At 37.9% G+C, this 23,208-nt stretch overlaps 1 protein-coding gene across 50 annotated transcripts in view; it reads right to left on the bottom strand.

The window, feature by feature from the left end:
• COL25A1 (collagen type XXV alpha 1 chain) overlaps window positions 1-23,208 on the bottom strand; it is a 456,561-nt gene that overhangs the window by 130,800 nt on the left and 302,553 nt on the right. For 35 of the 50 annotated variants that reach the window (XR_014813215.1, XR_014813219.1, XR_014813207.1 and 32 more), the window contains 3 exons: window positions 3,699-3,770; window positions 2,849-2,956; window positions 1,318-1,353 (listed from right to left, as the gene is read on the bottom strand). Coding sequence is in view for 32 of the 50 variants with exons in the window: in XM_084973227.1 (XP_084829353.1) it covers window positions 1,318-1,353; window positions 2,849-2,956; window positions 3,699-3,770 (216 nt within the window). In the remaining 18 variants the exon portion in view is untranslated. Of the gene's footprint in view, window positions 1-1,317; window positions 1,354-2,848; window positions 2,957-3,698; window positions 3,771-4,485; window positions 4,546-23,208 lie in introns of all 50 variants that reach the window. The other 15 variants (XR_014813225.1, XR_014813228.1, XR_014813221.1 and 12 more) reach the window with 2 other exon arrangements.

The raw sequence follows: 23,208 nt of genomic DNA, 5'->3' as shown, positions 1-23,208 counted from the left end.
GTTACCAAGGATGACAGATGTTTTGTTTAACTTTCACATGTGGTCTTTTGTTGTTGTTTTTCTTTCATTTGATTATTTTTTAAAAGAATCTATTACAGCACTCCTGACCCAATTATCTGACTCAACTATCTGTCTTGATACCATAGGTCAGGAACAGAGAAGTTCCAGGCAGTGGGTCAGGTCTGGTCCCAGGATGCTTCCATCTCACCAGTGATGTTTTGAAGGCAGCTACACTACAGCGAGGACTACAGCTTGCTGCACGTATCCCCAAGAGGGCTGCTGAAGGCATCCTGTGTATGGAGCAGCCTTTGACCTTTAGCTCACACACACATTTGTTTTCATTCCTGACCAACTAGTGTGTTCCTATGCATTTGTTTCACTAGGACCTACTAACTATTTCTTTTTAAAATACATTTTCTATCCTGAACACCTGCAAGCTGCATGCCACACATCGTGTGGAATGGACACAATCAAGCTGATTGTCATCACTACATGCAGGGCGGGTGTGAGACATAGCTGTCCTCTGCAATTTGGGTTATTAGAGCATCACCCTGTGTTCCCCAATATTGTTCATATCACAGAGCAGGTCCCAAAGGCAGCTCCAGAGATGGAGGAAGACACAGGGAGAAGTAGGTTGAAGGAATTCTACTCTTTTGGGGCCAGCGAACGGCCCCAAATTCTCTTTCACTGGCAAAGCATAAACAAACCTGAGGAGCTTGGACCTGCGTGTCCATGAGCAAGTCCAAGAGGAAGCATTTCATGGTCTTTTTAATGACAGAGATCAAGAAGTCACAACTGTTTTTCTCTGGGTAAAGCCCTTCAACAAAAGAGTCCCCCCCTGAATCACTGGGGAAGGTCTGATCTACTATTTCATAGGCAGTCACACCTGGCTTCTTTGAAAACTCCTTTCTGTCCGACCTAACAGGCATATTCCTGAACTTAATTTCCCTTAGAGCAAAGTCTTCCTCAGCATCTCTTTGTTACTTGTTCCATCTGGAATCTCTCCCTTTTTCCCCTTCTGTATCCGCTCTGCAGATGTGTTGTCATGTGAACCTTACCATGTGATGGACAGGCCCTATCGCTTTTTTTTTTTTTTTTACCATAAAAAAATTGAAGTTAATTTACAATGTTGTGTTTGCTTCAGGTGTACAGCAAAGTGATTCAGTTATCCCTATCACTTTTTAACTTTTACTAATTCTCACTCTTTGTTACAGGTTACACGGCAGACACATTTGTAACATATAGACTTGAGCAGAGTTTTGAGTAGCTTGTCCTTCTACTCTTTTCATACAGAAAAAGATAAACTGAGATACTTGCCATCAAGCCTTGTTCTCCTGGCTTCCCTGGTTCACCCTTAAAAAAGAATAGTGATAAATTTATTAATGCTGCAAACAGTAAAAACCAATTTCAACTTTTTTTTTTTCTTTTCTTTTTCACAATATCCACTAGGCTCTGTGAATGTCAGATATATTCTTTTCAGGCTAAATAGAGGAATGTAAACACAGTGAGATTTAAAGAGCGCTGATGTTCTTTCTCCAAATGCATTTTATGAACATTTTAAGATTTAATAGAATGAGTCTATATTACAGTAGAGATTTAAAAATTATGCCAGGAAGGTATTCTAAATAAAACTATTAGGAGTGATTATATTGTAAACCACCTACAGATTTCTCTGTCTTTTGAGGTTTCATCCCAAGAAAAGGTTAGATATTAGAAGACAGTTTTAGGATGAAACTGCTACCTCTAATGGTCCAGTGAAAGCACTCCAACAACAACCAGCAAATTATGCTGAAAGTCAATCCTGTATTTTCTATGAAGAATCTACAGCAGCTTTCAAAGAGGGAGATGAAGCTTATCAGCAGGTTGTCTCAGAAAAGTACCCCAAAGTCTTAAAAATATGTCATTCAAAAATACTTTAATATTTGAATATAAAAATGAAATACACCAAAACATTAACGACTATGTCTGATTTTTTTTCTTTTTTGATTGTCTTTATTTTCAAAATTTTCTGTTTTATGGATAAATATTTTATTACTACTTTTGTACTATGAAAACATGAATGAAAATAATATAAATTAAATAATTTAATTGAGCAATAAACCTGAATTTCAGGTCTGAAAATCATAAGTGTACAAACCTCTGACCTTTTCCATGTGTTTCTTTAAAATTACTAAGTTGCCTCAAACCAAACCACTTAGCTAATGTCCTAATATTGACACTTGGCCAATCTTAGTAACTAAGTACTAAATAAATTAGTACTTAGATCTAAGTGCTGAAATTGCTGTTAAGTCATTTCTGTAATAAGCTTCATGTACAAAGGACAAATGATATTCAAACCATAACCGCTGATGTTTTAGCCATTAATTTTACTGTTTCATTAGCGATTTGGGGGGTCAAGTTCTTTGCAAGGGATTAAATATTAGGAAGATTTACCTCTTTTACTTTCCATAAATTGCACAGCTCTTTACTGTCTCTGTCATTGACTCTTTGGAAAATGTTATCAATCTCCCACCCAGTTTTTCAGGCTAGTCTTCCATTCAAACCAAAGGCGGGTTTGACACAAGCGAGAACAGGCACCTCCACTTGTAGACGTCTCGGGCTTACCTGAAAACCGGTCATTTGCTGTCTCTGGGCCTCTCCTTGTGGTTTGCGTGGGTGCCCCGTGGGTTAAGTGGTAAAGCAGAATCCTGCTGGCAGTGCCCTCTCTGCTTGGGGAGGTTCCTATCACCTCACTTCCTTCCACCTACTCTACTTGACCTCCGCCACCCCGTCCCCAACTCCATCCCAATTCCCAGCACTTAAAAGGAAACAACACCCATGAGAACAACTGATCCAAAAAGCAACTCACGGGCACTCCTGGCATTCCGCGGGGGCCGTCTTTCCCTGTGTCCCCAGGAGGCCCTCTTGGGCCTGGGGGACCTGGAGGGCCTGGCGGCCCAGCCTGTCCTTGGTCACCCTGCAATGGAGAAGGGAACAGACTAACAATAACCATGAAAGATAAAGACCCAGATCTTCTTTTCAACACTTTAACTTTGTTTTAAGTAATCCACATTTATATTATGAAAAGAACCAGAACAATCAGAAACATAAAGCCTGTAGGCAATTTGCCTGCCAGCAGGGAGCAAATAAATATTCATGCTGGGTGAGCAGAGTAGAGGCTGTTAAAATCAAAGCAGCTCAGGAACCAGCAATCTCAGCTCTTGGAAACAGTGTGTACGTTATCACTATGCTCAGAGTTGGTAGGAAACTTTTGCATAAGAATATCCATAACAATGCTGCATCAGTTATGTCACCTTGCTTAATAAAATGGCTGCATTAAAAAGCTGCACAAATATTTACTTTTTCCTAACGCAAAAAATTAAACATACGAAGCTCTTATCATGCTGTATAATAATTTATACATCACCAAAACCAGAGAGCTTAGAAACTGGGTCTATCACTGGATATAATTTTTAAGCTTTCATTTTTTTTTTTATTTAAGGAAAAATTAGATAGGCTTTCTAGGCCTTTTGATTTTAGAATTTTCATCTACCTTTCAAACAAATGCAGCTCACTACACATAATTTTGCTCTAGTATATTTTAAAATAAATACCCACCACCCCATCCTGCCCATGAGAGATAAATGGTAAAGCAACAGTACACAGAGTAAAAATTGAATGTAAAGAAGAAATCAGACTTGAGCAAGAATAAGCACTACCTTAATCAGGCGGCGTTTAATGAGCTGCTGATCAGCAGAGAGAAACCCATGATTGATTTTAGGAAACACCATCTGATCAGTCAGGTGAGGTCAAAGGTTGGAGTTCAGAGATGAGAGAGTTGAAGAATAGGCATCAGAAGGCCCCAAAGAAAGAAATAAAGATACACACATTAGACTTATAATAACCATCAAACAATACAGAACTGGCACTTCTGTCTGACATCAGACCCTCTGGTTCTTCTTGAAAGAAATATGACCCCCAAATTGGATGGTGAAGCCAGATTTTAAGTTAGAAATGAATCTTTTTTTTTTTTTTTGCTGTGGGTGTTGGGCCTTTTTAATGTTGTATATTAAGGAAGCAGGTAACCTTGAGTCACCCTCCTCCTGCACTCTGAGCAGAAAGTCCAGAGACAAAGCACCAGTTCAACTTCCGTCAGATTCCTCAACCAGCATAATGCGGCATGGACGTGACTGCCATTTTATTGATGCCCGAAGTCCAGGGTACTGAGGATTTTTGAATGGACTGAAAAATATCATGGAGCATTTTGATGCATGTCAATTAAGCCTTAGAGAGCTTGCCTGCCTTTCTTTGATGTCATCGTCCTCCTCTTATGTGCTCAAGATTTTCCTTCTTAATACTTGCTGGGCCTCACTGATGGAGGTAAGGTAACCAGCTGAGCATGCAGAAAGGGAGTGACTGGACCAGGCAGGCCAATTGAGCCATCCCTGCTCACTCTTACGCTGATTGCGGGCTCTGACTGAGCAGGCATGGGTGCCAACCACAAACCTTGACGGTGAGGATCTGATTACTGTGCAGAGCGGCCACTGTGGGGAAGCCTGGCAGACCCTATGGACGTGGCACAGCACCAAAACAACACGACACAAAACGTCACACAGACATTCCACTGGTGGACAAACAAAACAAGCATGTACCTAATGCCACCTGATCCTGGCTCTAAGTCATGCCTTGTTGGACACACGGTAAACAAAATCAGACACATGAGGCCCCCAAGCCAACCATTCCTTAGAGGGAGATCAGCTTCTGAATTCGGGTCCGTTGGGATCCGTGTATACACTTTTCAGATTTCTGGACTCTTACATACAAAATGTTAGTACAAAGTGGAGATAACTACAGACTCTGTTACGAACACAACACTGAATTTCCCTCTATTGATATTCTGTTTACAACTCAGGACATACAATACAGGTATTAAATCTTTTCTGGACAACAGGGAACAGAATTTTATAGTCTGAGTAGACATATTCCTCAGCATAAAAGAAGTATGTCTTAAAAAATATAGCCTTACCACCCACATACCAAAATTTCTCTCTCCCATCATATGATAATTCTCAGGTCTTTCCTGTTTCAGGAATTCCTGCAGAGGCGGTGGATGGAAATCTGTCTCTTATAATGTGGATATTTCATGTCAGGGGATTTATGAGCACACTCTGCAGTAATCACTTCTGTCACGTAACTTTTCCAAAAGAACTTGACAGTTCACACACCCCCCGTGCAGCAGACAAGTGGTTTTGAATTCCTTAACCAAGGAGAATGGGGGGTTGGGGGGAGATGTTTGAAGGGCTGGTACTTCACTAGCTTGTACTACCTCGTCCTCACAGGCACTATTAACTGGGTAGGTCTGAGAGAGAAATTTTGCTCATGTTCTATTTCTTTTTGAACAACATGGGATATAGTCTTTTATTCCCATTTTTTTCCCACACAGAATACATTTATCATACAAAAGAATAAACAAGAACCATGGCAATATACGGCCTCAAGTGTCTGGAGGCTTCCTTCCTACATTTTCTCCTCCTTACCACTCTTTCCAGCCAAATCTATTTTGAGGATATTTTTAGAAAAAGCCAGGGGTTTTCTAATTTTAAAATTTTATTCATGTTGGTATATTTCCCTATTTCCCTCTTATTACGGATATATTTTTCTTCTTAACAGAGCCAATAAAATTTTGTTTGCAGCCAGAGACATCTCTTCAGCCCTATTGAGTTTGATTCTTGTTCTTTAGAGCTGGGACTTCTTGGGAAGCAAAGCCAAGGGAATCTTATCCCTTTGGCCAAATCCTTTCTGATAAGGCTACTAAGTGGCTGGGTATTTTTGAGGTGACCTGTATCCTCCTTTTCTTCTCCTCAAGTAAAAGTCCTTTAAATATAGACTCTCCACAAATTCAGAAATGCTACAAGTTGGAAAACAGATGTGTACAATTTGCTTTTGTTTTACTATGGAATATGAGTTTAAAATGTTATTAGATGGTAATGTGCCAGCATCTTTCCATCTGTGACTCATTAGCCCTATATTACACAGTCAGAATTTTATATATAAACCTCATATTTATGTAACAAAGAACAAAAACAGATACAAACAAGAAGCCTATGAGGGATCAGAATCTTGATTAGTGGTGATAAATCATAGTGTCACTTTAAACGGGATTATCTAACAAAAATAATTTAAAATTAAAAATCTTTTAACAGCACACATGGTAGACCTTACAAATGTCTTGAAATTTGCATGTAAAAATAAGTCACTTCTCATGCTCATATCTGAGCATGACCAGCTTGCTGCTTGATCATATTTTCTAAAAACTCACACAAAAAAGCATTAAGTTTTAGAACACAGTTTGGTTTCCAGTGTTAACAAGACCTAAAGAAAAAAAAAATCACAAGATCTAAAGATAGAAGTGGATAGGTAATTCCCATCTCAGACAGATCATTTTTCTCAACCATTTGGAACATCTCGATTTGAGGAAGCCGATTTTATATCCTCAATCATCTTAACTGTGGACATGCTAACAATTAGATGCTTGGAGAAACCCTCTACATATTTCATTAGAGAGCTAGGCAAAAGGATTTCAGGAGTTTACATGGAGCAAAGTAGGAAGGGGACAGGTGGATGAATTCTCTTAAGTTCCAACAAAAAAGCCATGGCCTGGGCTGCAATATCCTAGGACTCTGTGCTTTTCAAATGGGGTGATGCCTGAACGAGAGCCCACGCCAGTCGGCTGGGGAGAGTTGAAAGGCAATAATAATTATCGCACCTCTTCCTTAAGAGCCTTTTTTTTTTTTTTAAATTTAAATTTTTATGACTGCATCCCCGGCATATGGAAGTTCCTGGGCCAGGATTTAATCTGAGCTATAGCTAGGGCAACACTGGATGCTTTAACCCACTATGCCAGGTTGGGGATTGAACCGGTGCCTCTGCAGCAACCCAAGCCACCGCAGTCAGATTTTTAACCCAATGGACCACTGTGGGAACTCCTTAAGTGTCCATTTTAATGAATGGTAAATACTTTGGAACATTTTTTATATAATGCAAACATTGACATAATTTGGGTAGAATATAAAACTTAACAGGAGTTCCTGTCGTGGCGCAGTGGTTAACGAATCCGACTAGGAACCATGAGGTTGCCGGTTTTGATCCCTGGCCTTGCTCCGTGGGTTAAGGATCTGGCATTGCCGTGAGCTGTGGTGTAGATTGCAGACGTGGCTTGGATCCTATGTTGCCGTGGCTGTGGTGTAGGCCATCGGCTGCAGCTCCGATTAGACCGCTGGCCTGGGAATCTCTATGTGCTGCGGGTGCGGCCTAGAAAAGACAAAAAGACCCAAAAAAAAAAAAAAAAAAAAAAAAAAAAAGCTTAACACAAATCTTTAAAGATGTTACAGTTTGATGGTGGTAGAGAACCTCATCTCACAGGGGCTACCTCCAGATCACACAGAGACAATGAGCTGACTGCTTCCTGCAGGCAGTCTTTGGAGGGTAGGTTTGAAAAGCGCTGGCGCCGAGTGCTTGTCTGCAGGTTTAGGCTTTGCGTGGCTGTCCCTGAGAGGCTGCTCTGCTGTTCACATAGACAGTGCAGTTTTTCATTACCCTGATGTTTTTCTTCCAGAGTATCATTCAGTATAGTCCTTTCTAAATAAATGGAACGGACATATTTCACTTGGTTTTACATCTCAGAAAACTTGCCTGGTACACAGATGGTTTGAATGGGTGTGGAAAAAAATGTCTTCAGAAAAAGAAGGAGAAAGAGCCCTGGTATAAGCTGAAATACTGAAGTAATTTGTGTACAGTTTTCACCCCCAAATATTTTGAGTTCTTAAGAAACTGGACATATGATAATATAAAACTACTTTATATAACCCATTTTCCTGAACATAAAGACTCGGACAACTTCATGAATCTTCCCCACGTTCTGTGAGGTAGGTAACCATCCAGGATCAGCGTTGTGACACCATTACAGGAAGAACTGTATCTCCCTTCATTGCCTTTCAGAAGGAAAGACACTGGCCTACCCCACAGGGATGATGAACAAAAAAATGATTCATAAGAAATGCTTCTAACTATTTGAAAGACATAAATTCAAGATGCTATTGTCATTTTTATTGTATTCTCAGTAATGATGAGTGTTATATGACTACATTATATTGAGAAAGTTTTGTGTTTGGTGAAAAATATTCAATAAGGCAATGATAGAGCTAGAAACTTAATCCAAGAATTCTGATTCCAGACATTGTCATCATGAAATTTATATACTTATAATTTCTTTCTACTTGTTTTATAATTTAAATATTAGAAAGCTTAAAAACTGACCAGCATACAATATTTAAGAAGTACTTATTGAGTGCCTTCCATGCAGCTTTCACTGTGCTCGGCCCTGGGGATTGAATGTGAGTAAGACCCCAAGCTCACCAGGTTTAATGTGTGGTGGGGAAATAAACAGGAAGTAATGGTAGGAAGTGAAAACCATTGTGATGAAGAGGTGAAGAGGCTGCAAAAGAAATAAAATGTGTACCCAACTCACGGTTTGGGGAGCCATGGAGGACTCTCCAGCCAGGTGAACAAGGGGATGGGGGTTTGGCACAGCAATAGTAAAATCAAAGGCAGAAAGGCCATTTAGGAACATGCTTCAGTAGTCTAGTTGAAAGACTGTGTCCTAGAACAAGAGGAGGACCAATTGTTAGTCTCCTGTGATATTAAGCTGTAGGACTCATAAGACCAATCGCTCGGCTGAGAACATAGGAGAGAAAGAAGAGCAGAGAATGGTCCTAGGTCCCTAGCTTGAGCAACGGAAAGATGGTAGAGGAACATTCGAAGGATAGAGGTTTTCTGGGGCAGGCAGCTGGTTTCAAATGATGAATTCAGTTAGCTTGCTGAATTTGAAGTGTTTAAGGACAGCTAAGGGGCAGCAGTTGGATGTGCATATAAAATAGTCAGGAGAGAAGTGGGAATCACAAGTCACAGGGCTACGGGCAGTCACCTAGGGAGGCTGTGGTGAGAACAGACCTAGGAAAGAACACTTGGAAAGACTTTGATTTAAGGGATGGGCAGAGGAAGAGGTAACCACAAAGAGAAATAATAAAAAGTGATTGTAGAAACAGGAGGACTGTTAACTCTCCTAACAAAAATTCTATACAGGCAAATGACTCAAAATGATAGACACACATACTCAACTTCATTGTTTACTGCATCATTAATTATGCTGAATAAATGTGCATAAATAATCCACAGTAAGAAGAGGCTAACAGTGGTTAAAGTCACTTATAATGGATGCTCACTAATAAGCACAAAGGAGTGTCTGTGAGGTTACAGAGGCATGGAGGAAAAAATAAACAATTATTTGAATTACAAAAGTGGTCAAGGGGCCCCAGTAAAAAATCATGTTGGAAGAAAAGATATGTGTTATGCTGAGAAATGAGAGTCCCTGAGTTTCTCCATGATGTAAATGGTATCATAATTCTGTTTGTCTAAAATATATCATTCTTTGCAACACAACCATTATAGTGCGTATGTGTGCAGCATAAATAAAGACAAATATTCCTAGAAGTTGATAAAATCATTTCTAGCTTAGAGAGGCCAGATGGGGAATACAAAAATATTTAGGTAAAAGAAAACTTTAATGGCAAAACCCTTAGAAGGCTAAATAAGGAAAAAAATTAAGAAAAAGAAATTTGCTGCTGAATCATTCCATATTGCAGTGGATGGTATAATATGTATGAATAGAAAAATCAACTGTATGAAGCTAAATAGCTAAAAGACTTCTTTGAACAACCAAATAATACTAGCATTGGAGCCTGTGAAAATCAAAATTTATAGCTGACTGAAAAAGACTGTCTTAGGACAACTATGGAAAGAACAAGCTTTCTGTAGTTAAATTAAAAAGTTAATTTTTCTTTTTTATAGATATTCTGTTCCATGCTATTGTGTTCTATCATAGATGTTAACCCTAATCACTCCAGGAATTATCTTTTTATATGTAAATGATAAATGTGAATTTACAAATGACTAAGACAGAAAGAGAACAATGCAATCTCTATATTGATAAAGTCATGTCCTTAAATACTATTAGCTACTGAAATGCTAAGTAAGCAAAGACAAACTGCAAGAATCAAAAAATAAGCAGAAAGGTGGTGGATAAACTTCAACCCTGGCAAGGGTAAAGAATAAGAAAAACTACCTGAATTATACATACTGAGAAAGGATCTCTTTGTTATCTATGATCCAAGAAGGGATTCCACAGGGTGTGGTGTTTCCTAAGGCGGTACAGTTAAGAAATGCTGACAGGAGATGAGACCTCATGGAAACTGGCAGGTTTCCTGAAGAAGCACTGCCCTAACCTGAGGGAACCAATATAGTATGGATGTGGGAAACAGGGAAGGAAAATAAAACAGCCTCACAGTCTTGGAGACTGGGCAAAAATAAAATTATATCAATTTTATTTACATAAACTTTGCTCTTGTTGGATCAGTCCTATCTTAGGGTTTCTTAATGAGATAATAAATAATGACGATGGTCATGATAATGGTCAATTCTGATATGATACTGTGTGCCAGCTATTAGTCCTAAAAGTTTACCTCTTTTTATTTTTTGCCTTTTTAGGGCCACATCTGCGGCATCTGTAAGTTCCCAGGCTATCGGTCAAATCGGAGCGGGAGCTACTGGCCTACGCCACAGCCACAGCCATGTGGGATCCATTCCATGTCTGAGACCTATGCCACGGCTCACAGCAATGCTGAATCCCTAACCCAATGAGTGAGGCCAGGGGTCAACCCTGCATTCTTGTGGATACTGGCTGGGCTCAATACCTCCAAGCCACAAAGGGAACTCCCAGATGTTAGCTCTTTTCACCTTCATAACGACCAGTTGACAGATGAAGAACTGGAGGCATAAAGTGTTTATGGGTTTTGCCCGCAAGACTCACACCCTGGCCAGCTGCTCCAGAGTCTACCCTCTTAGCCACTATATTTTCTACAAATCCTTCAAAGTCTCTGAATTTCATTCCCATTTATTCATTCACTTATTCAAGAAAAATTCATATTACTCTAACAATTTAGGCTTACTATAAAAAAGGCAGAATTTGGACACTGAGATTAGAAAGCCTCATCCCAGGCTTCAAGGAACTTAGAGTATAATGAAGAAAGGCAGACTTTAAACAAGCAATTATAAATGTGGCTGGCATCTCTTCTCATATATGTATCTATACTCTTTTTCTTTTAAATTCTTCGATTTCCTTTGCCCCTCAGTCAAGTTCTTGGCTGGCCATCTGCTGTTGCCTCAGGAGAGGTATGAAGAGGCAGGGTGGAAAAGAAAACCTGTTGGCCAACATTGCTAGAGACCAAGAATACCTAGGAAGATATTTCTCCAAGCTGGAAGAGAGGAAGGAGCACTGTGGGCCCCAAGAGCAGCACTTCCAGGAAGGCAACACTACCTCAAGGAAGAAATGGCTTTGTGACGTGTCTAGATGCACAAGACTTGGGGCAGCCTTGCCAAAGATTCCCCTGTCTGAAGTGTAGCACAGAAACGGCAGATTCCTCCAGGCCCGGGAGATGTAGCAGTGACACACTGTCTCTGAAGGGCCATGCAGGTGAGGCCTGGTCACCTTCTCAGCAGCAAACTGTGTGGATCAACCTCGGAAGACCGGGTGCCTCTCAGTTCTCACCCTCAGACCTTTTGGAGGTCCCAAAATATGAATCGGTCCGAAAGGAGGAAGAAAGTGTGAAAATCCCCAGAAGGCTGATGTACTTTGTTTTGTCAACAGATGGAGGAAGTTTAGACTCAGAAATCAAATTGCTGGAGAAAATTAGGTCATATTTCTTACTCACCTGAGTTTTTGGATGGAGAATCCTACCCCCAAAGTGAATACAATGACTGTTAGCAAAATCACGGCTATGAGTGTACACAGAATGGGGACCTAACCAAGGTCGGCTGGTCAGTGAGGACTTCCCCAGGGAAAGGATGCTTACATTGAGACTCACAGAACGAAGTCCCCTAAAGTGTCTGGCCAGTATCAAAGGGCTCTGACACCTTCCTTCCTGACAGTATTATCAAGATGAGTTGCCGAACCAAAGAAAAAGTATACTTTTCTAAGGACATGCTGACTCTACCCTTGCAATACAAAAATTAGGTCCTGTTCTAGGTATTCGTCTTCACTTGGGGAAGGTTAAGATAAGGGCAATGGCAATGACTATGGGGTGTGAGGTTCCTGTGGGAGGTCAGACTGATGAGCTCAAGAGAGAGTAACTCAAACATTCATTCCTTCATCTGAAAAACGGCTCTTAAATACACCAAATATAGTGAAAGAAGCTGTAGGGGTTTAAATCTAGTGGGGTGGGGAGGTTACTACATGAATATAAATTCAAATGGAAAATATACTAAATTTGTGCTAATTAGAGGGACAGGCAATGTACTTTTTAAACACATTCTGACTGGGGAATGAAACTGGCTTTTATAAAGGTGGGATTTGAGATGGGTGAGGAAGGATAAAAAGGATGATGGTACTTGAAGTGGGGTGTGGACTGGGGGCCTCCGGAAGAAGGCATTCTAGCCTGAAGTATCATGAGCAAAGAGGTAGAAGGTATACTTGGGAATTGCTGGTAGGTTGAGTTTGGTTGGGGTGAAGCACATACTTTTTAGGAAAGAGCCTAGAAAAGTTGCTAGGGTATAGCTGTAGGAGGTCTTCAAAGAAGCTGAAAGTGGGAAATAGTGGGAAACCATGAAGTTCTTCACACAATGAAGGTGCCATCCCACACATGCATCTGAGGAAGACAACCCTGGCAAAATTATGAAGAACAGATTAAAAATCAAAATGTAGTCTATGATCCTTTATCTGTAGTTTCTAAAATCCAAACATTTCTTCTTAAGTTTAACTTAAGATCTTTCTAACTTTGTAGCAAACTCATTTGGTGGCAAAAAAAAAAAACTTGTTTGAAGATACGTGAGGCTATTTACGGTCCCTAATAATCCTCCTTAGTGTGAACTTGCATGTGTTTCACTGCAGAGATTGGTGGTTTTATATCAGGGTGCCTCGGGCCACTCTAAGGGTGTCAGTCAATACGTAGTGTATGAACAACATTAATTTTCTAATGCCTACAATTCTAAATTCTGAAATACATTTGACTCTGAGGGTTTCAAGAAAGGATTGTAAGCTTGTGCCAACGTTGATGACAAAGATCCTTTTAATAAAATTAAAGATTACAGAAAGAAGGAGGTCCCATCGTGGCTCAGCAGAAATGAATTCGACTAGGAACCATGAGGTTGCGGGTTCCATCCCTGGCCTTGTTCAGTGGCTTAAGGATTCCGTGTTGCTGTGAGCTATGGTGTAGGTTGTAGACACGGCTCAGATCCTGCGTTGCTGTGGCTGGCAGCTGTAGCTCCGAATGGATCACTCGCCTGGGAACCTCCATGTGCCACGGGTGATGCCCCCTCCCCCCACCAAAACAAACAAGGTTACAGAAAGAGTAGTAAGTTTTCAAGTTAAGGCAATGAATTTAGTTTTGAACAATAATACTCATTAATATGGACTAGACTGGCAAACAGACTATATGGTAATCTGAATTACATATTATAATTAATATCATTTTATAGTAATTAAAATTAAATTTTCATTTATGATTTCAATTTTATATATTAATCAGAACTAGCCTGATCAGTTGCTATCCAGTTTCTTTTAACTAATGCTTTGATGAATAAATAAGCCCATTATAATTACCACATATTTTTATAAGAAAATGCAAAAGCAGACTTGGGAAAATTTTATTCTTTAAGGACATTTTTAAAAATTCAGAAATCTTGTTTAGAATATCAATTTGATTACCAACACTGCATAATAATTTGCTCGACAACCCCCTCCATTTAAAAAATAAATCATGCAAAAAAGCAAGCCTTAATTCTACCCATCTGATTTTCATGCATTTGCATTTGAAATATAAATTCTGAGTTATGAAGCCCAAACGTGTGGTGTCTTTTAATTCTCAAGGAATCATCCCTCAAACATGGTACAGTATCATGAAAATGTATAATACAATAATATTTTGTACTTATGTTTCCATAAAACCAAGGATGCTTTCCAGTTGAGGCTGCCAAGTCATGGGCCCACTTGAACTTGAGTATACCCTATTCACTTTCTGGAAGGAAATAGTCTACATCTGGGAGAAGAGGCACAGCAGGATCAGGAAAAAAACACTGCCAAGCAAATAGGGGGTTCATTTGCTGACAGGGCACCTTATACTGAAGGGAAAATTGGCATTTATCCTGTGAGAAAAACTCAACTTTTTACATTCTTTATTCTGGGAGAAAAGCAGAAGTGTCCTGTTTTTCCCCAGAAACTCTATTTAGTGTCTGGCTTAATGGTTATTTGCTAAACTTCTTTTGTGTAATGTTAGTTAATTTCTTGGGCATGCTCCCTGGATGGAGCCTCTTTTTCTCTTCTGACAGACTGGAAACCAGGGTATAAAGGAGCTGGGGAAAGTCCTGTGGGGCTCATCTAGAACAAATGGACAGTAATTCTTGTGACTCCCTAATCCACCTCTGAAGTTCACTCTCCCCCATAAATAAATTTGAGCCCAGAGCAAACACCTTATGCCCTTTTGAATAACGGAATTCTTCAAAAATGACCTTAGCAACCAGGAGATAATGGAGTACTTGAAAGAGTACCAGGGAGTAACGTTACTCGGAATTGTACCATTCGAGGTAATTTCCTCCACTAGTTAACTGGTTCTTCTCTAAAATCCCCCTTTAGTTCACATACTAAATTTTAGTGTTTTCCCAGGATCTGCTTAACCATACAAAACTAAAACAGTCTGGCTTGAAAGTGTCTCTGAAATTGCATGTTTCCATACGGAACTAAAACACTGAATACAATTTTGCACATGTTTGAATGCTCTATAACTATCTTTATATTTAATGTCACTTGATGTTGCATGTGGAATAAACATGATGGCTACAAGGACCAGGCAGATAACATAAATAAGGGAGCAGGTTTAAGACAAAAGGAAGTGGAGATTCTTGGCTGAATAGGCATCAAGTTGGGGCTAAAAAAGAAATGACTAGGACTCGAATGATTTTGCCACAGGGGGACGGATGCTTTGGCCCACACAGCACCAGTTAAAGATCTCTGATCTAGTGTTTCTGAGTGTTAAATTAGAAACAAGACATGTGAGGAAGGGCTTTGCTTCAAAAAGGAAGTAATTTGGTTAGTCCATTGTAGGAACTTTATTTTGTTGCATTAACACTTGAAGAAAGGGCTACAAGTTCTCATTGCATCAATCACATGCTGTAATTCACTGGTTCTTCAATCATAAAACCTTCAAAATATGATTGTTATACAGGATCTCTAGGAGGAAGAACAGAACAAGGTGCAATTCCTTTTTGAAAAGGAAGTACTACATCCCATAGTGATGAACCCGTTTGGGAAGAGTCCTATGACTTGAGCTCCTCCTCAAAGAGGCTGTTATAATCCATATGAGAGTTATGGTTTCTTTGGGAATCTCAGAACAGAATTTCCCGACTTCTGTGAAATTAAATCTAAACTTTATAATGATACAGATATTAGAAATCATAATAAGAACTTTCTACTTTTTGGTTTTCATTTCCTACTGTGGTTGGTGATGATGTTATTTAACGAAATGCTGTACATTTTTAATATCAAGTTGTAACATATTCTGATGGTTTTTGTATTTACTTTTTAAAAGTGACACTTTCACCCACAATGTACTTGAAATAACTACACTAAAAATATTCAAACTCTTTTATTTTTGCCTCAAATTCTTTTTATACCTCCTAATTTCAACTATTTAAATAATAATAAGCCAGCCAAAAAATGTGGAGTAAAGATTAACTTGTATTAGAAAATTACTGAAAATGAGGCTCAAATAAGCTGTAGCAGCAATTTCTGATGGGGTCAATTTGTCTATTTACTTGCTCCTAGTATTCCATATATCAAAGGAACTTGCCACATACAAGAAAAGCAAGATTTTTTTTACTTCATATGATTACAAGAATTAATTCAAAGTGTAACATCATCTTTTAACATAGTAAACATTAAATGAAATATTTGCCTTATTTACCAGTAAATAATAATTTAAAAAGAATGAACAAGTGAATAGTTGTATTCCGTGTTTGAACACATGAAATGATGGTATTCCACATAAGTGTAACCAAGGACAAATATTTCTCTGGTGTCTTTAAAGGTAAAGGTAATAGCCCAATTTCCAAAACAAAAATGTATTTCATGAAGTCTTACTCTTAATTCAATAGGTCTCCAATTTCAGTACTCATAAGGAACAAAGTTTATGTCTTAAAAGCCAGGTGGCATCTGGTTTTTAGTCAGATAAGTAACCAGTTCTACCACCTCATCAGCAACAACTTTGATGATTCCCACATGTGGATAAAAAATGAGAAGATGTATGCCTATCATATCATTATTGAAATTGAATTACTTATTTACACATAAGGCACTGTCAACTTTTCTCCTTGTTTGATACAGAATATTAGCAATTATGGACCACAAAGTGAGAAAGAATAATATACCATTTTCCAGCTCTGGGATGAAGCTTCATAGCATTACCTACAGTTGAGATGAAGCTTCATAAACATTAACAGTACAGTTGTTCATGTTTTTCAACTTTTGAAATAGTTGAGAAAATTATTAAATGTTGGAAAAATCGCATGAAAAAATATGATGAGGAAAAACTGTTTTCATAGATGGAAACACATATATAGCTAGATTACAGCAAGAGGTATGTCAAGGTTTCTTATATTATCCTTAGGTAGTAAACTGAGAAATTTGAACTGAAAGCCAATTGAAAAAAAAGTGGATTTTTAACTGCCTGAATAATTTATCTTGGTAATACTACTTAATGGTCCCACAGTTCATGTTTTCAGTCTTACCCCATTCAGCATTTGTGTCATAGACTAGATTGGTCTTCTCAAACTTTGGGTCTGGGAATAGTTTCTCTTTCTGTTGGTGTATCTATTTCTTTTTCTTTTCTTTTTTTTTTTTTTTTTTTTTTTTTTTTTGTCTTTTTGCCATTTCTAGGGCCGCTCCCGAGTCATATGGAGGTTCCCAGGCTAGGGGTCGAATCTGAGCTGTAGCCACCGGCCTACGCCAGAGCCACAGCAACTCGGGATCCGAGCCGCGTCTGCAACCCACACCACAGCTCACGGCAACGCCGGATCGTTAACCCACGGAGCAAGGGCTGGGACCGAACCCGCAACCTCATGGTTCCTAGTCGGATTCGTTAACCACTGCGCCACAACGGGAACTCCATGGTGTATCTATTTCTATATCTATATGTCAAATCTCCAGAAAATAGGACAGAAGAGAGATGCAATATTTTCTGGATTGCAGAATCAGACTCCAGAGAGGATCTCGATAGTACAGAGTATACTAATAATGTGGGAATAAAAGTAAAGAACAAGGTTTGGATCCGATAAATAAGACATACAGATACACAGTTGAGGAGCTAAGGGCTAGGAACAGAGGGTGGAAAAAAGACTTCAGCATTGAAATTGATAATAAATATATACATCAATACAAGATGTGATTGCCAAGTGGCTTTAAAGCTAATGAACGCCGAGCGGTATTAATGTAAACAGAAGCATAAGCAGGTAGGTTATATCTCACTTAGGCCAGACTACATCTGAATAAATGTGTTTAATTTCTGAGTGTCCTTCCAGGAGCACACAGACAAGACAGAAACATATAGAGAGCACCACCAGGGCAGAAAGAAGCTACAAGGGTGTCACATGAGGACTGGATGAAGGATCTGGGGTGGAGCAGGAGGAGGTGGGATGGGATATGAGAGCTGTTTTGAACAGGCTCAGACCTGCCTGGGAGCATAACCCGGGTGTCCTCAGGGTTACACGGTGCCATCATCATCTTTTTTTGAGGGAAGAAGGGTTTGGACGAGCAGGGCTTTAGGGCTCATTCCAACCCTGAACTTCATTCAGTGTTTCTATAAAATCACCAAAGAATTGTCATGTGGAAGAGGAATTAGTTCAGAAGGCAGGACTAAAGCTAAATGATCGGAAGTAGACAACAGCAAAAAAAGTTTCAAAAGAAGGAAAATAAATATTTGTTGAATGATGAATGATTAAATTACTTTGTAATATTTAGAGCTGTCTATAGTTAGAATAGTCTGCTTTTCAAGAGAGTGAGCTCCTTGCCACCAAAGGTTTTTGAATAAAACTCAGGAACCATGAGCTTAGGATATGCTATATGAGTTTTCAGACAATTGGCTGGATGTGAAAGGGGTTTATTTTGCAGATGTAAGAGAAAATGTAATAGAGCAGCAAGTCAGTATCTTTAACTCAAATTAGCTCCCCCCCTCTTTTAGAATAGGACAGTTTAAGATTTATCTGGAAACCCTTCCTGACATGGCCAAAAATTTCATAATTCTAATAAAAAGTCAATTTTTGGTTCCTACATTATCCAACAGTTAAAAATGCTATAAGAAAAAACATTTCAAATGCATACAACTCTTTTCCATAAAGGGAAATATGATCTACTTCATAGGATCCTTTTTACGTCATCTTTTTTTAAATTGTTTGAACCACACTTCAAATTCTGTATTTGTTTCACTCAGAGAAATCAGGTTTCAATTTACTGATACATCAAGGAGGATACAGGATACAAGGAGGATAATACTGACACAAATTAGTTCTTTTTTCTTAAGATTTGTCAGTATAGCTATAAAGGGCAATTCCAAACAATTTATTAACTTATATTTTTATTAGTGCTTCATAAGAGCAATTTCTTTAGAGATGTTTATAAGGGGAGATGTTTTCATTAATCTAACTATGCAACCAGAACAACAAAAACCCAGAAGAAATATATAGTGCCTTAAAGTATGAAGGCACTATACTTACTAGTATTATAAAGGAAATTGTTTGGATTCAATAAAAAACATATGGAACTAAATTTATATTATGATTCTAAATAACTATGAGCTTTGGCTACAGCCTGTATAGATGTCTAAGCTAGATTATCTTAAATAATAAACCAACATACTGTATACTTTTAAGGAAAATCTAGAGAAAATTCTGAAATTAGAGTTTACATTTTTTCTCCGAGAGAAGATTCTGATGAGTAATTCTTCAGCAAACCTTCAACTTGTATACCGTTTCAAATTTTAAACATAACTGAAGAACTAAAATGTATCTTTTAAAATATTATTTGCATGTTATTTAACTACTATTCCATATACAAGAGAGGTGACTTTTAAAAAGTTTTAAAGCTAGTATAAATTATATTGACATCTTGATATAAAACAACCAAGTTTCTCTATATCACTAGCTACTAGAGAAATGCAAATCAAAACTACTATGAGATACCACCTTACTCCAGCCAGATTGACCATCATCAAAAAGTCTGCAAACAGTAAATGCTGAAGAGAGTGAGGAGAAAAGGGAATCCCTTACACTGCTGGTGGGAATATAAATTGGCGCAACCACTATGGAAAACAATATGGAGATTCCTCCAAAAAGTAAAAATAAAACTATTACTGCAATCCCACTCCTGGGCACTATTCAGAGACCATAATTTGAAAAGCTATGTGCACTCTGATGTTCATTGCAGCACCATTTACTATAGCCAAGACATAGAAGAAACATAAATGTCCATCAAGAGGAATGGATAAAGAAGATGTGGTACATATATACAATGCAATATTACTCAGCCTTAAAAAAGAATGAAATAATGCTATTTGCAGCAAAGTGGATGCACCTAGAAACTAGAACTTTGTCTAGATACTCATGTTGCAACAGAACAAAGGGTGGGGAAAAAATGTAATTGTAATGTATACATGTAAGGATAACTTGATCCCCTTGCTGTACAGTGGGAAAATAAAAAAATTAAAAAAAGAAAAAAAAAAGAAACTATCATACTAAGCGAAATTGGTGAAAGACAAATAACATATGATATCGCTTATATGTGGAATCTAAAACAAGGATACAAATGAACTTCTTTGAAAAACAGAAACTAACTCACAGACTTGGAAAAACTAATGGTTGCCAAGGGGGACAGGTGATGTGGGGAAGGATGGACTGGGGGTTTGGGACTGGTATATGCACACTGAGGTACATGGAATGAATGGCCAATGGGACTTGCTGTATAGCACAGAGAACTCTACCCAGTATTCTGTGATAATCTATGTAGGAAAACAATCTGAAAGAGAATGGATGTGTATACATGTATGACTGAGTCACTGTGTTGTACAGCAGGAATTATCACAACATTGTAAATCAACTATGCTTCAATAAAACTTAAACAAACAAAAACAACCAAGTCTGAACTAGTCCTAATTTTGACCTTTGAAAAGACTTGTTACACTAATAAAAAATTCTAAAATACCATAAATTTGACAGTTGCCAATATAAGAATGCTATGCAAAGACAAATTATGTGTAAATTAAATTAAAGGCAATAAGCAGCCTTCTTAGAAGATAAATGATTTGTCACTGATTATTTTGTTAACTGTATCAGAATATCAGAAACAAAATTATCTTTTTTTTTTTGGCCACACCCATGGCATATGGAAGTTCCTGGGGCCAGGGACTGAATTGGAGCCACAGCTGAGACCCACACCACAGCTGTGGCAATGCCAGATCCTTAACCCACTTTCCTGGGCTGGGGATTGAACCCATGGTACCAAAAGAACCTGTGCCATATCCTTAAGCCACTGAACCACAGTGGGAACTCCAAAAGCAAAATTATCTTAATCTTGAGCTCAAGTATTATAAATGCCAGTGCCAAGAGGAACTGTGCACATATGTACATAACGAAGTGGGTTGGGGGTGGGTGGTGGTCACTGAGTGCAATGCAGAAGGCAGCCTCATCTAAAGCAGAGAGGTTCTACCCAGCTGTAGCCAACTGAAAGTATAAAAGAATATGCACCCAATGGTGTCAGATCTTCTAATTTTCAAGGAGGAATTTAAAAAACAAGATTTTGTATGAAATTTCCCAGTATTAAAATATTGGCAAGTAATTTGGGTAAAGCAAGTAAAATGTATCTACTAATGGAAACTGTCCACAGGTAGCCTCTAATCTGCCTCATGAAAATTATCAATTCAAAACAAACAGAGGAGAGACTGTACAAAATAGTGTGCCATGTTTTAAAAATAAGGAAAAATAAAGATGTTGAATTCCTTTCCTCCACTACAACCAAGGGAGTTATTCTCCTCCCTAAAAAGAAATTCCATATAAACTGTGACAGTTTCTCAGACTACAACTCTGTTGGCACATGCCGTTTCATCTGACACATTTTGAAAATCTTGAGTTATTATAACAGTTACTATATAAAAGTCTGGGTAGATACCATGACTCAAACACTGCATTCTTCCCTGACACATTTTATTACAACTACAGGGCTCCAAAGTGGAAGTAATACCAAAGACCAGTATAGAGTTACAGCATTAACCTTCAACATTGTACTAGTGACATAGAAAGCTTTTTCCATTTTGATTTTGTTTGACTTTTCTGCCTAAAAGTGCAAAATGAAAGATGAAGTTGTAAATCTCCACATTAATTTTCTGAACAAATCTAAAATATCTAATAGATCTCCAAATATTCCCTTCTTCCTGTTACCCCTCAAAATTCATTTCCTTTTACAATATTATTGAATAATTGTGAATGACTATGAAACAAAAGGTTGCAAGGCTGAAAATTAATTCTGTACTGAGCAAAAAAAAAGCAACAAAAATGGCCTTATAAAAAATGGTTTTATAATATTATACTCTAGCATTTCCTAACACTGAAGTTCTTTAGAAACTTCATTTTGTGAAATAGAAATAATTTACATTTATCTATGCCAAAAAATGAAAGTGGTATGTGTATAAAGGGGTGAAGTTCTTAATTTAAACATAGTAGTGGTGTACTTAGAGAAAAAAACACAACGTATTATAAAAGGTAAAAATATTCCTTACTATTGTTTTTATTATGATTATTGTGATTGCCATATAGATTATAAATTCTTTAAACAACAACACTTACTATCAGAAATGTAAACAAGTTAATAAAAATGGTTAAATTACAACGAGGGACATTTTACCATATGATGTATCATAGGCCATGCTAATCATCAGCTATGCTAATGAAGACAAAATAGTTTCGGTTTTCAAAACACCTGATACAACTATATGAATGATTTACAATCTTTCCACGGTTTACCTTCTCAAAGAACAGTTCAGTGGGATAAAAATAAATTAGAAGCAAGGCAGAATCAAGGCTGAAAAATTACAAGCTGTGTTATAACTTATATTAAAGGCAAGGAACATGTTAGAATCCCTTCCCTATGAAAAAGTTTATAATCCTAAAAAAAATTCTAGCGCTGGCATTCTAGAAACTTCTGACTTCCTCAACCACTAAGAAATATAAAGAAATAAGATAACTAAAAATAGCAACTGAGTTCTGAACTAAGTCTCAGACTTTTCTCTGATATTCAAATTAAGGCAAGTGCTTGTCCCTCAAAAAGGATTGTGCCAAAGCTCAGTCAGTAGACTGTATTGTGAAATCAGAGCCAGTTGGATGGGATAATCAAGGACTGACACTAGAATCAATTCCATCTAACTTGGTGAGAATGGTGCTCTTTGCAGGCTAAGACATGCACAAAGAGAAATTAAGCAATAAATTATTAAAAGTTAATTTGTATTCTCTTTAAGCAATTCTGAGATGCTATATGAACATAAAAATCCTTTAAAAAATAGCTAAGGAAGGTCTATCAATTTTATTCAAAACGACTTAACAAATTGCTTTGAATATTTCTCTCTTTTCTCAATTGAAGTCAGAGTATAACCAAGAGTAGGTTGGTTCACACTTATGTGTGTTTAGCTCTTGTAATCATGAATAATAAGCTATACCTATGGAGAACCCTTTCATTATGATAGTATAGGCAGTGCGATTATAATTAAAAAATTACACATACATGTGTCTGCATGTCTATAGACAGAATAACTCCTGTTAATGACAGTGATATATGTACTAAAACCTACATACAGAATGATACATGGTATAATATTTTAAACAATTTGTGTGTGCATAAAGCAAGCATTTGACATGAGAAACAGCTTGTAATTTTGAAAAAGACAAAATAACACAGCACATGTAACTTAGAACTAGGCATGTTTTAGAAGAATCTCTGGTGTGTTCTGTGTTTGGACATAGCTTCCTCGGTCACATCCTTCATTCCGACCTCCCTACTTCATCAGCGGAAGAATTCCCTTCAAAAATCCC

This window comes from Sus scrofa, chromosome 8, assembly GCF_054392235.1.
Source record: "Sus scrofa isolate SSC_HxYL_T2T_F1_AM1 chromosome 8, Sscrofa_HxYL_maternal_Yorkshire_Landrace_v2.0, whole genome shotgun sequence".
NCBI classification, from domain to species: domain Eukaryota; kingdom Metazoa; phylum Chordata; class Mammalia; order Artiodactyla; family Suidae; genus Sus; species Sus scrofa.
The sequence above is the reverse complement of the archived record's forward strand: the minus strand, read 5'-3'. Positions and strand labels throughout refer to the sequence as shown.